General features: G+C 34.2%; 1 protein-coding gene across 1 annotated transcript in view; it reads left to right on the forward strand.

Annotated features, from left to right (window-relative positions):
• The window catches only part of PKHD1L1 (PKHD1 like 1), a 147,879-nt gene that overhangs the window by 54,915 nt on the left and 79,337 nt on the right, over nucleotides 1–13,627 (forward strand). The window contains 11 exon segments of the mRNA XM_038555350.1: nucleotides 268–378; nucleotides 1,491–1,655; nucleotides 2,610–2,731; nucleotides 4,118–4,250; nucleotides 4,989–5,184; nucleotides 6,959–7,125; nucleotides 7,498–7,602; nucleotides 8,961–9,149; nucleotides 9,906–10,076; nucleotides 10,612–10,835; nucleotides 11,779–12,763. Coding sequence (XP_038411278.1) covers nucleotides 268–378; nucleotides 1,491–1,655; nucleotides 2,610–2,731; nucleotides 4,118–4,250; nucleotides 4,989–5,184; nucleotides 6,959–7,125; nucleotides 7,498–7,602; nucleotides 8,961–9,149; nucleotides 9,906–10,076; nucleotides 10,612–10,835; nucleotides 11,779–12,763 — 2,568 coding nt within the window.

Here is a 13,627-nt window from a genome sequence, read left to right on the forward strand (position 1 = left end):
TTATGTCATTCCATACTTCAGTCAGGTAATTCTGCTAATCTCTCTCAACATAGAGTTAAAATATGAAACAATGCAGAACAATTCAGTGGAAAAAGTTTACCACTGGTAAATACGTGTCTATCTTTTCCCTGGTTGCTTATAGGCTTATTGTTTGTAGCCTTTGGAAGATAGGCTTATTTTTCTCTGCAAAACATTTGATTTCATAAGAACAGATTCTGTATTTTTTTTTCATTTTAATACTGTTTTTTTTAAATTGGTCATTTTCAGGGTCCTATGAAGAAACCACAATTCTAACCATATTAGGCTCTGGATTTTCTCCCAATTCCGCTGTATCAGTTTCAGTTGGACCAATGGGTTGCTCTCTTCTTTCTGTGGATGGTAAGTCCTTTGTAAAATTATTATTATTACATCTAATTGTTTTTCTCTAAGAGAAAGTAGAATCAAAGAGCAGTATTACAGTAATCCTCCTATAGAATACCCTATGGGGGCATGAAATAGGCAGACTTCTCTGGGTAAGTGCATTATCTTGTAGATCTTTGGTTATGACCACAAACTAATTCTTTCACTGTTGCACAGTGTCTATCTCATAGCAGTTGACTTTTGTTCTTTTACCCTCATAAAGTGTTATATAGAAGCTACTATCTTTCTTTGGTATGTCTCTGGGACAGAAAAATATAAGCTGCCACTCTGGCATCCTTCTCCTTATGCTTTGACAGTATCACATTAGTAATGCAGCAAAAGGATATGGCCATCTTCCCTGACTCCTATTATCTGTATCCCTTAACACAGAATTTCAAGATTATTCACAATTTCTATTCTTGAAAAGTGAAAGCCATATTTATTTCTTTCCCTAGAAATTATCTTTCATGATCCTAGGTGTTTTCCTTAATTTTAATAGGTTGGAATTACATAAGCAAATTCACCTTCCATATAATTTGTTTTTAGTTCACATACTCTATGCATTCTTGAGATCTAAGTCAATAATGCACCTGTATTATAAATGCACATAGACTGTTCTAAATGTAGTATGAAGGATAGGCTTTAATTTAGGTTTTGATCACCTTTCTTGATGAAACTTGATATTTTATTTAGCTTTGGACATGAATCATATATTGAATCAACAGTTTTAGAATTACTGATAAAACTGATTTGACAGATTAGGACTTTTAAATTATTATTACAATAACCTTTCTCTCTTTCTTTCTCTCTCTCTCTCTCTCTCTCTTTCTCTCTCGACCACAGTAGAAATAAGGAGCAAATTTTTCACTTTGCTTTTTTTTTTCATCTAGCTTTTTTCTAACAGTTTCTGATTCATAACATCAAATAGCTTGTAAAGATTTCTGCCCCATTAATATATGAGTAGTTTTCCTTAGATACATTTCCTGGCATACAAAAATGAAGACCAGTGTTTATATTTGCAAACATAAAATTTCAGTAATTTTATCTTATAAAAATATTTGATTTATTGTATTTTTTTTTTTTATTACAAGAAAGTGAGATCAAGTGCCAGATTCTGAATGGAAGTGCTGGACGTTTCCCAGTTGCTGTGTCTGTAGCTGATGTTGGACTAGCACGGAATGTAGAGGGTGAAGTATTCTACTTCATTTATCAGAATCGGATCTCACACATCTGGCCTGCTTCTGGAAGCCTGGCAGGTAATAGTTAATTGTTCTAAACAAAGAAAATTGCATACATCTCCATCATTTCATTGTACTGTTTCTAGAACAGAATGGAGGGAGAGGAACCCAAACCTCCCTCATATAGAACAAAGGAGACTCCCCTTTTGGAAGGCAGGGTGATTAAATGGCTAACTAATTCTTTTGTTTCTTGTGAAGCACAAGTCAGGGTGACTGCTTATACTTACATCTTAGGTTATTGAATTAATATCATCAATTATTACATGTTTCTATAACAAGCTCATCAATTATGTCAAGATAAGATTTATTAGTTATTATTCTGCTTACCAGCTGCTCCATTTGTAACCACAGTCTCAATGGAGCTACTTGACCCAGAAAAAGTTCTAGGAACAAATCGGGGAAAGGAAAGCTGACGCAGAAGATGGAAAGAAAATAACACATTTTTCCTGTCCTGCTTCATTTCCTTTGCCTTTGTTTGACCATGCTTAGTTTTGGATTTTTGTTTTGGTCTTAATCTCTTCAGTGTGTTTTCATCTTACTTTATTTTATTTTTGTTTTGTTGGGATTTTTCTTAGTTCCTTTTACTTAGAAATATTAAAATGTGTAATTTGGGAAGAGTCTTAATTCACTTTCACACCCACAGAATGGTTGAGCATATAGAAAAAGCATAGTTTCTCTTGAGGATGAAGACACTGTAGAAAATAGATAGCAGTTGCTGCTAGTGATACCCCAAAGCAAATGGCGGTTACAAATCTGCTTATTTCATTAAATCACTTAGCCCAGTTCCTTGATGGTTCCAGACTTCAGAACTCAGGCTCTGTTATGTGGTGGTGATTATATACATCTCAAGTCTGGTCCTTGGTCTATTTGCCAACCTGTCTCTTGGATGACTAGAACATTATTGAATGATGAGTTAGTTGCTGAAGTTTCCTTTTGTTATTGTTGGTCTATTATTGTTGTTTCTTCATGAAGGTGGTACTCTTTTGACTCTATCTGGATTTGGCTTTAATGAAAATTCAAAGGCATTAGTTGGAAATGAAACCTGCAATGTGATTAAAAGGGATTTGAGTAAGATAACCTGCAGGACACCAAAGGTAAGGCATCTGATTTTAGTTTTTTGTTTTTTGTTTTTTTGTTTTGTTTTGTTTTGTTTTTTTTCTGAAAACTTATGAACATCTCTGTAGGTTAAACAAGTGACATTTTTACGTAGGAACTGCAGCATTACAGTGTTGTTCCCTAACGATTATTTCTTCTACATCTTTCTGCTAAGACCCTAATATGAAGCATTATATACACATACTTATATACACATACCAATTAGAAAGACAGACACATGAACCCATGTTAAACAACGTGATACAAAGGCAAAATAAAATATAGTGAGGAGAGGCTGTCAAAAAGAGTTTCACAGAAAAATTGATGGGCTATCAGAACTTGAGGGATGAATGAGAGTTGACCAGGTAAATCCAAGGATGAAAAAAATTCAGTACTAACAGACAGTCTAAAAAAAATTCAAAGAAGCAAATCTAGGCATTTTTTGTTTTTAAAAAAGAATATATGTTTTGAGTGTGTTATAGTTTCAGTTTGTTGACGATGAATAAACAAGTAAATAAGTAAAGCAGATACAAAAAAATGAAATTCCTCTTGGAATACTGCATCTTAGCATGATCTTTGTTCTTTATCTTAAAAAATAGTCTCCTAATTTAAACCAAGGTACTTGTTTGCTTATTATGTGCAAAGGATGCTGAATCCAGTAAGTAACATTAAAAAAAAAATTGAGCAGATTCAGTGTGGGTATAATGTAGTTAAAATCTGTAGGAAAAGTAAATTTGAGCATGTGTTGGACCGAATGATGATGAGAATCTGGAGGATATGGTCAATGAAAACTTTGTTTAAATTATTCGTTTAAATGCTGAGTACATATTGAGCAAATAATACATGTTGGAATAACATTTTTCCTAATTGGGAAGTGTGTAGATACTCTATCAGTAAAAGCACTAAACATTTTTCTTAGGAGTCCAAATGTTAGTCTTGGATTCTGAAACTAGGTCGCCAAAAGGATATAATAATGTGATTTGTCAGTAAAGAGGAATAAAAAATTACATTTGAGTGTATTTTAAGAGTAAAATGTCAAAACTTTTAGCATCTTAATGCTTTATCAATTTGAGTCACTTGTCCAGAGAATCTTTACTATATTGCAGAGCCCTTACGAACCCAATAATATGGATGCATTTAAATTGGTCATAAACATCCTCAAAACTGCTATAGCATATGCCTTTATCTAAAAAATTAAAGCATGTAGCTTACATTGGACACTATAGCTTTCTGAATATCTGAAAACTGATTATTGATTCATGACTTTGAAACTAAACATCTTCAGCAGTTTATTTTGAATAATTCTATTTGTTTTTAGCTATCAAATTTCTTCATTTCAATGATTCAATTTTTTTAATTGTTTCATTTTTTTCTTCTTATTTCAGAGAATTGAGGGTACAGTTGATATTTCAGTTATTACCAATGGATTTCGAGCCACAGCAAAGGATGCTTATAGTTATAATTGTTTACAGACTCCAGTTATAACTGATTTTAGTCCAAAAGTTCGAACAATACAAGGTAAGAAAAATTTCAGTAAGATCATTTGATATATATAAGGTATATATACAAAAGATACATGTATATGTGTGTATATATAAATGTAAGATATATATAAATCACATAGATAAATGTAAACTATTTTTTTCAAGATTTTGTTTATTGATTCATGAGAGACACAGAGAGAGGCAGAATCATAGGCAGAGGGAGAAGCAGGCTCCCTGCAGGGAGCCCAATGTGGGACTCGAATCCCAGGACCCTGGGACCATGACCTGAGCAAAAGGCAGATGCTTAACCACTGAGCCTCCCAGGCGCCCCAAATGTAAACTATTTCTAGAAAGGTTTTTGAAGCATGGTTTCTTCTGCAGTTGTTTCTTAAAGTAAAACCAGCCACAAGTTTTATTTTTTTAAGCATAGATTAGTCTATTTATTATTTCACTTTGAACATGTGTAAAGAGAAAAAAATACATTTTTTAGAAAGCACTTTGCCATCTTTTTTCCCTGTGAAACAATTGAATATGAATTTTATCTCTACATGGCAATCAATTCTATCAATTCTTGAATTCTATCAAGAATCAATTCAATTCTATTGAATTCTATCAATTCTTTCACTGACTTTTCTTTTGTCTCTGCAAACATTAGTATTTCCTAAATCCAATAAAAGATAAGAAGCAAGTTGGTTTACTTAATATGTGAATTTGATGCCACATAATAAGTTGAATCTTCTTGTAAAACTTTTGTTCTCTTTTAAAATAATAGGAGACGTTAATTTAACAATTAAGGGTTATAACTTTGGAAGTGAAACTGCACAAAATGTGGAGGTATATGTTGGAGGAAAACCCTGCCGGATTTTTCAATGGAACTTCACAGATATTAGATGTCTTTTGCCCAAGTTGTCTCCTGGAAAACATGATATCTATGTAGAAGTCAGAAACTGGGGCTTTGCATCAACAAGGTATAATAATGACCGTGGAACACAGGGGGCTAATGGTTTGGGGATGAGAAAAGAAATAGTCATTATCTTTATAAAATTTCAGCTGCTTTTTTCACCTATCTGTATACCTCCTTTTACAAGATGTTCTGAGACTATCTCCTACAGAACAAATACGTGTTCAGTTTTGAGACCAATTCCATTCAGATTAGGTTGTAAGATTCTTTGTGGAACTACATTTATGTACATATCACATAATTTTCATTCATTCTGGAAATACTTATCGACCCATTAGTAAGGGGCAGATACTTGCTCAGTGCTGGGTTTGCCAGGGAGAATAAGAGGGACCTTCCTCCACTGTTAGTAATGCCCACAGTTTTGTTGGGGAGGCAGATTCCAAACAGAAGATTACATCAATAACTTAATTATAAGTGTGAAAAGGGCTATGAGTAAGAGATAGCAGGTCTTAGGAGCATATACTAGTATGCTAGTCACTAGATACAAGTGACCCTTAAATTGATACATACATGTAACTTTTCCTGAGGTACAGGAAACTGTTCTCTAAAAGGTGACAATTAAACCAAGAAATGTGTAGGAGCTGACCATAAAGGAGAGGATGGAGAGAATCCTTCTCTAGCTGTTTCCTTTATGTAACTATTCAGTGTTTTCTTCCCAGAAGCTGTTTGTTAAAATTTTTGTAAAATTTTAGGTCTAGCATAAGGGAAGTACTGGTTCAGAATACTTAGAAAAAAAAGGAAACTGAAATTTAGGGATTAAAAAAAATCTTGATGTCAGGATAGGAAGAGAGATTATTGCAGCAGAATCTTGAGGTGAAGGAAGATGAGCAACAGTAAATATGAACTCCAGAACTACATCCCCTCATTGATTCACAGGGCAGAGTTCATAGGAGTTCTAGAAGAGCTGCTGGTTTGTGCTTTGGCATGATGGAGTTAATGAGCAGAATTGACAGCATACAAAACTGGATATTTCAGTGACAGTTCAAAAAATATAAATCCAGTTATGCTGAGGAAGTGAAATAAAAGTTAACACAAAGGCTCATTTTATTCATGGTGAGAGCTGGGCTGTAGGAGTCTACTCTATAACAAACCAGAAAAGCACTGCACATTCTGATGACCTCTCAGCAGACACATTGTCTATAATAAAGCAAAAGAAGTTTAAAACTCTCTCATTGAAATAGTGGGAAGGAAGATCATGACAAGTTTCCAACATACATAGAATAATAAGTTCAAATTAGTTGCATAAAACTTTTATTTCTTATATAAAATGTATGGAATTTCATTTCTATTCTCTTATAGATAATGCTGCCTTTATGTTTTACTCTAATGAATATATAAAATATTTTAAAGGACATCATATATTTCTTGTGACCTCAGTTCTCATAACCATATCTTTCTCATAATATTTTAAGATCCTCCATCTCAAATTATTCTTGCCATGGGATTCTCAGAAACTTAATTTTCTGTGTTAGGGAAAACTATTATTATATATTATTATTATTATTATTATTATTATTTAGCACATTATTACATATACTACATATGTTATTATACACACACACAGACCATCCAACCAAATTAAGGTCATGATAATTGTCAGATTATCTAGTTTAAACAAGTATTGTCTAATTAAATATTCAACTACTTCCACTTCCTAAATGAATCATATTCTTAAGAGTTTAGCAAAAAAATAAATAAATAAATAAAAAATTTAAAAAAAGGTTTAGCAATAGAACCTCATGGAAAGCTTGTTGAAGCATCTATCAATTTTTCTTTTTCAGAGACAAGTTGAGTGCTTCTATACAGTATATTTTGGAAGTGACTGCCATGTTTCCACAGAGAGGCTCTTTATATGGTGGAACTGAAATCACTATAATAGGTTTGGGATTTAGCACGATACCAACTGAAAACACTGTGCTTTTAGGGTAAGAATACCCTCACAGAGGGTGTTATCATCTTTTTCACTTGAAAAGATGTGCTTAGAGGTGAGTTATTACACAAATACTCTCAATCGTGGAAACTTTAATTTGCTATTAGCATATAAAAGATGATTGGTTAAGGTAGTAAAGAGAAATTGAATAACTGATTTTGATTTCAATAAGTAAATATTTTATGTTTAATGTGTATAAAAGACTAAAAAGTGAAGGTCTCTGTTCTAAAAATAATCAGTACTCAATATAACTATCAGAAAAGTATCAAAGATTCTGCAAAATAGTGTGGAGCTTTTCGAGGGCCTTAACTATTCACTAATTATACTAAATCTCTCTATTTTACAAAAAGTATTTGAGAAAATGTTTTCCCCCATCTTTTTTCTTTCTAGGGTCCTTCCATTGTGATGTGACTTCATCATCAGAAAATGTCATAAAATGTATTCTTCATTCAACAGGGAGTACATTCAGGATTACCAACACTGGAGAAGATTCAGGTATTAGCCAACGTTTACAAATTGTAAATAATGGGAGCACTTCATCCTGAAATTGATTTGATTTTTATTTATTTAATACTTCAAAGTATTCAGACAAAAAAGTATTGCTATTTCTCTCCATAATTTGTCAATAGTTTGTCTCTAATTTACCACCTTGACATAGGGAGCAAAATATAGAATGAATCAGTGGTGGACTTGAGTCTTGAGTCTATAAGGATAGACTTGCAATTGGCAAGTTGAGGAATTGCTATTAAGTTTTACTGCAGTACAGAACCTCATGAGTTATGATGATTTGTTATTGGCCATGGGGTTTCTAAATAAATATTCAAGTTGAAATTATATAGATTTTTGCATGTCTCAATGCCTGAGAAAATTCTTATGTTTAAAGAATTGATCATAACTTTATTTTTTTAAATATTTTATTTATTTGGGCAGCCCAGGTGGCCCGGCAGTTTGGTCCTGCCTTCGGCCCAGGGCATGGTCCTGGAGACCCAGGATCGAGTCCCACATCAGGCTCCCTGCATGGAGCTTGCTTCTCTCTCTGCCTGTGTTTCTGCCTCTCTCTCTCTCTCTCTCTCTGTGTCTCTCATGAATGAATAAATAAAAAAAATTTTTTAAAAATATATTATTTATTTATTCATGAAAGACACAGAGAGAAAGAGGCAGAGACATAGGCAGAAGGAGAAGCAGGCTCTATGCAGAAAGTCTGTTGTAGGCTCGATCCTGGGACACCAGGATCACTCCCTGAGCCAAAGGCAGTTGCTCAACCATTGAGCCATCCAGGCATCCCTGATCATAACTTTAAAAAATATTCCATGTGATATTTCTGAACATCTTGTTTATTGACTTTCTGATTTTTTTTTCAAATTATCTCTTGATATCATCAGTTTTGGAGGTGTGTAGTTTTTTTTAAGGTTTTATTTATTATAAAGAGAACATGAGCAGGGGGTAGAAGGAGAGAGAAAATATTTTTTTTAACTTTTAAAAAAATATTCACCTATTTATTTATTTATTGAGAGAGAGAGAGAGAGAGAGAAAGCGAGCAAGTGCGCGTGCACACAGAGAGAGAGGGAGAGAAAGACTCCCTGCTGAGCAGGGAGCCTGATGTGGGGCTGGATCCCAGGACCCCAGGATTATGACCTGAGCTGAAGGCAGACACTTAACTGACTGAGCTATCTAGGTGTCCCATGTGGTTTATTTTTTCCCTTAGCTTCTATTTTCTTTCTTTCCATTATTTCTGTTTATTTTTGTTACATGTTTAAATTATGCACATAAAAATTTTAAAATACAATACTTTCAAAGATAATTAAGAATTTTTACTTTTTTTTCCTTAAATATGCCTCCATTCTTGCTTCCAGTACATGGATTAGGTTATGGCTGGTCACCATCAGTCTTAAATGTATCTGTGGGAGACACAGTGATATGGCATTGGCAAGCACATCCATTTCTTAGGGGAATAGGATATAAGGTTTTCTCTGTATCCAGTCCTGGAAGTGTAATTTATGATGGCAAAGGATTTACAAATGGCAGAGAAAAATCTGCATCAGGTATGTTTCAACTTTGTTGCATTTTTGTGTCACGCTGCTTTTTCCTAGATATAATAAAAATATATTGTTTAGATTTAAAATACCTTTGCATAAATATATGTGAATACACAAATAATTTAGTTGACATTTATTGCTGTAGTAAAAATATTACAAATTTATAAAAATATTATAAATGAATGTAAGCAAGGTATTTTATATGTCAGAGATGAGTTCTGATTCAGAAACATCTTTATTCATTCTGGAATAATCAGCTGATTTAAAAAATCTTAAATAAGCAAAATATAAAGAAAATTGGAGCGTTTTAATCATACTGACCAGGTTGCAAGTAAATGAACTTCTGTTGATTGGAATCAGCAAATCATTATTTCTCCTAGGACAATTCAGTGTAAAGCGTGCCTTTTAGACTGTATGTCTTGTTCTATACATATGTAGCAGTTTCAACTTCTCATGAATGCAAAGTATTGTTCATTTTTCACTGCATGTTGAATTTTTCTTTAAAATGTGGTAAGTTATGCTAGACTTGACCTGGTTGTCTAGAAAAATTAATGCTGGATCTTGTCTTCTGGAATGTATTTCATTATAGAAGATAGTTCTTTTATAAGTAGTGAGTCATTTCTTTACTACTTACTGTTGAAACATCACGTGCATGAAAAATAAGAATCCTGTCATCTGCATGTGTGAATGATCACTTGAAATTTCTTTTGGAGGGTGCATTAATTGCTTGTATTTATTATGTACAATCTTATTTTATGGCAGGTTCATTTTCTTACCAATTTACTTCACCTGGAATCCATTATTATAGCAGTGGATATGTTGATGAGGCTCGCTCCATTTTTCTTCAAGGAGTCATTAATGTTTTACCAGCTGAAACCAGGCACATTCCTCTGCACCTGTTTGTAGGTAGCACTGAAGCCACATATGCTCAGGGTAAGAGGGTTAAAGATGGAAACCCAGTTACTCCAGTGACATAGGGTATATGTGACCTTTTTGGAGTAGGAAGCAGATTACCCTCTTTCTGTCTCTGACCAGCCGCATGACCTTGCGTAGATCTGGACAGTTCTGAGGCTGGAATTTATTCTGTAAAATGAGGCCCATGTTAATATTGCCCTGCCATTCTCCCAGAATTCTTCTGTGCCTCAAATGAGATGTAGCGTGAAGAAGTGTGCCCCAAGATATATCAAAATGTGAGATGATGTTATTGTTTTGTTGTCCCCATAGGACTTGGCCTTAGACAAATTGAAAAATAATTTTATATTCACTCTTCATTCTTCACTATGCCACCTTTGTCTAGGTCTTTAATTTAACTTTGTACTGCCTGAGTACCTCTTGTAATTAAAATAAAACAAAAAAAATTTTAATGGCATATAAACCACCACCATTAAAATAAAGAGTAATGCAGTCTGAAAACAGTTCTTGTTTTAGAATATTATCCATGACTTACAGGCAGTTCTTTTGCCTAAAGGACCTGTGGATTTGCACTTGGGGAGCTCTGTGGCAGGATGCCTAGCAACAGAACCCTTGTGTGGCCCAAACAATACCAGGGTTAAAAATTCAGACAGATTGGTCTTTGAGCTTTCAAGTTGTTTTTCACCATTTATAAACAACATTAGTCCATCTGCTGGAACACAAAATGAATTGATAACAATTACCGGACGTGGCTTCAGTAATCTCACATGTGCTAATAAGGTAAGAATGTAAAGATCTCCTTCTTACTACCATATACTCAATAAAAGGAAAATGTTTTATCCATAACCTCATAATTTAATTTCTAACAGCTTTATTATAATATAATTCATATACTGTAAGATTCATGCATTTAAGGCACATAATTCAATAGCTTTTAGTATATTCACAGAGTTGAATTTTATGATATTCAATCACCACACTCACCACACTCAATTTTTTTTAAAGATTTTATTTATTTAGTCATGACAGACACACAGAGAGAGGCAGAGCTACAGCGAGAGGGAGAAACAGGCTCTCCACAGGGAACCCAATGTGGGATTCAATCCCTGGGACTTGGGATCATGCCCTGAGCGGAAGGCTGATGCTAAACCACTGAGCCACCCAGGTGTCCCACCACCACACTCAATTTTAGAACATTTTTATTACCTCAGAAAGGAATTCCTAACCCTTAGACATTACACCCAATTTTCTCAATCCTCCCAGCCCTAATTTACCTCCATCTTTATGGATTTGCCTATTCTGGATCTTTCTCATAAATAGAATAATACATATGGTCATTTGTGACCAGTTTTAGTCACCAAACATAGTATTTTCAAGGTTCATCCACGTTATTCCATGTTTATCAGTACTTCACTTCTTTTTATGGCTAAATAATATTCCATTATATAGTATATACATTGTATTCATCCATTTACCAATCATGGGCATTTAGATTGTTTTCAATGTTTTGACTGTTATGAATAATATAGCTATGAAAATTCATGTATGGTTATAATTTAGTTTTAAGATTAATCTGAGAGATGCCTTAGTCAGCCCCCCAAATTAATTTTATGAATAAATAAGTTTGCATGAGATTAAATTTTTAAAATTTATTTGTTAATAGAAAATTTAAGTTCCCACTAAGTAATATATTGACTTGTTTCCATGTTCATCTTACTTTTAGGTTACAATTGGTAACTACCCCTGTATTGTAGAAGAAAGTAGTGACAATTCCATTAGATGTCATATTGACCCTCAAAACTCAATGAATGTTGGCATCAGGGAAATTGTCACAGTAACTGTCTACAACCTGGGCACTGCTCTCAATACACTGTCTAGTGAATTTGATAGGCGATTTGTGCTTTTGCCAAACATCAACATGGTGTTGCCAAATGCAGGATCAACTACAGGAATGACAAGAGTGACTGTAAGAGGCTCTGGATTTGCAGCTTCTCCTGCAGGTGTAGAAGTCTTCATGGGTCATTTTCCCTGTAAAGTTCTATCAGTAAATTATACAGCCATTGAATGTGAAACATCTCCTGCTCCCCAACAGCTTGTGAAAGTGGATCTTCTAATCCATGGTGTGCCTGCCCAGTGTCAGGGAAATTGCACCTTTTCATACTTAGAAAGCATTACTGCTTTTGTAACAAGAGTCTTTCCAAACTTTATCAAAGGACCTGTAGAAGTTCTTATTGAAGGAGAAGGTTTTGGCACTATCTTGGAGGACATTGCTGTGTTCATTGGAAACCAACAGTTCAGAGCTATGGACGTTAATGAAAATAATGTCACTGTTCTTGTGGGTCCTCTCCCAGCTGGACTCCATTCTCTTGGTGTTGTGGTAGGAAGTAAAGGCTTGGCTCTGGGAAACCTTACTGTTAGCAGCCCTGCCATAGCATCTGTCACACCAACTTCTGGCAGCATTGCTGGGGGAACTACTTTGCTGATCACAGGAAATGGCTTCGACCCAGGCAACACCACAGTCACTGTTGGGTATGAACCTTGTGAAATTATTTCTGTCAACTCTAGTGAAGTCTACTGCTGTACCCCAGCAGGAACAGCTGGAAGGGTCAGTGTGAAGATCTTTGTTAATGAAGTTGCTTACCCACCTCTGTCATTTACGTATGCCTTGGAAGATACTCCACTTCTCAGAGAACTTGTCCCAAATACAGGTATTCCACTACCCTCCTTTTCTTGTTTGTCTCGATACAGTATTGCCAGCAATATTTATTAGTGTCTAATTGGAATAATAATGTGTTCTTAGACAATCCACTAAACACAATAAATAAATGGGATTTGAGTTCAGTGTAGTTTCAATTTTGTGATTATTTTTTACACATTCTTGGGATAAAATTTTTAGTCAAATTCCAACTTCTATTTTGAAACAAAATCCATTAATTTGACCTATATTTCAAGATGAGGAAGAAATAGATGGATATCTATGAATTAAAATTAATAATTAATGTCATTAATGTTGATACGGCATGGGAAACAGCTGTTTAAATTCAGAAGTAGGTTACTAAACATTGAGAGTTTTTCTGTATCTCTTATTTCCATGAAACTACAGTTAATACTAACTTATTGACTCAAAAGGGTTTTTTTGAGGAGATAATTGGCTCATTCAGATGGAAAAAAATATTATAAATAAGATTTACTTGGTGATTTAGCATAACTCATTTTTCTAAGCTAAGAATAGATTGAGATGTCTTCCTAATTTTATGTCATTATTCCATAGTGTTTCTGATCATATTTAAGCTGCTGGAATGCTTATCATCTACATGATGAATTCTGGAGAGCTAGCTATAGTGTCTTGATGAGAACATGGCCTTGATGCCTAGGTTCAAATCTCAGTTTTTCTACTCTACAGTGATGCAACGTTGGACCAAGATTTTTAAATATTAGTTTCCTTATACATGCATGTACCATGAGGTTGGTATCATACCTACCTCATGGTACATGCATGTAGAATTAAAGATTCTTCATGCATGAAGATTAAAGAAGTTCATTTGTATAATGTAACTTAGAATGGCAACTTT

Source organism: Canis lupus, chromosome 13 (genome assembly GCF_011100685.1).
Source record: "Canis lupus familiaris isolate Mischka breed German Shepherd chromosome 13, alternate assembly UU_Cfam_GSD_1.0, whole genome shotgun sequence".
Taxonomy (NCBI): domain Eukaryota; kingdom Metazoa; phylum Chordata; class Mammalia; order Carnivora; family Canidae; genus Canis; species Canis lupus.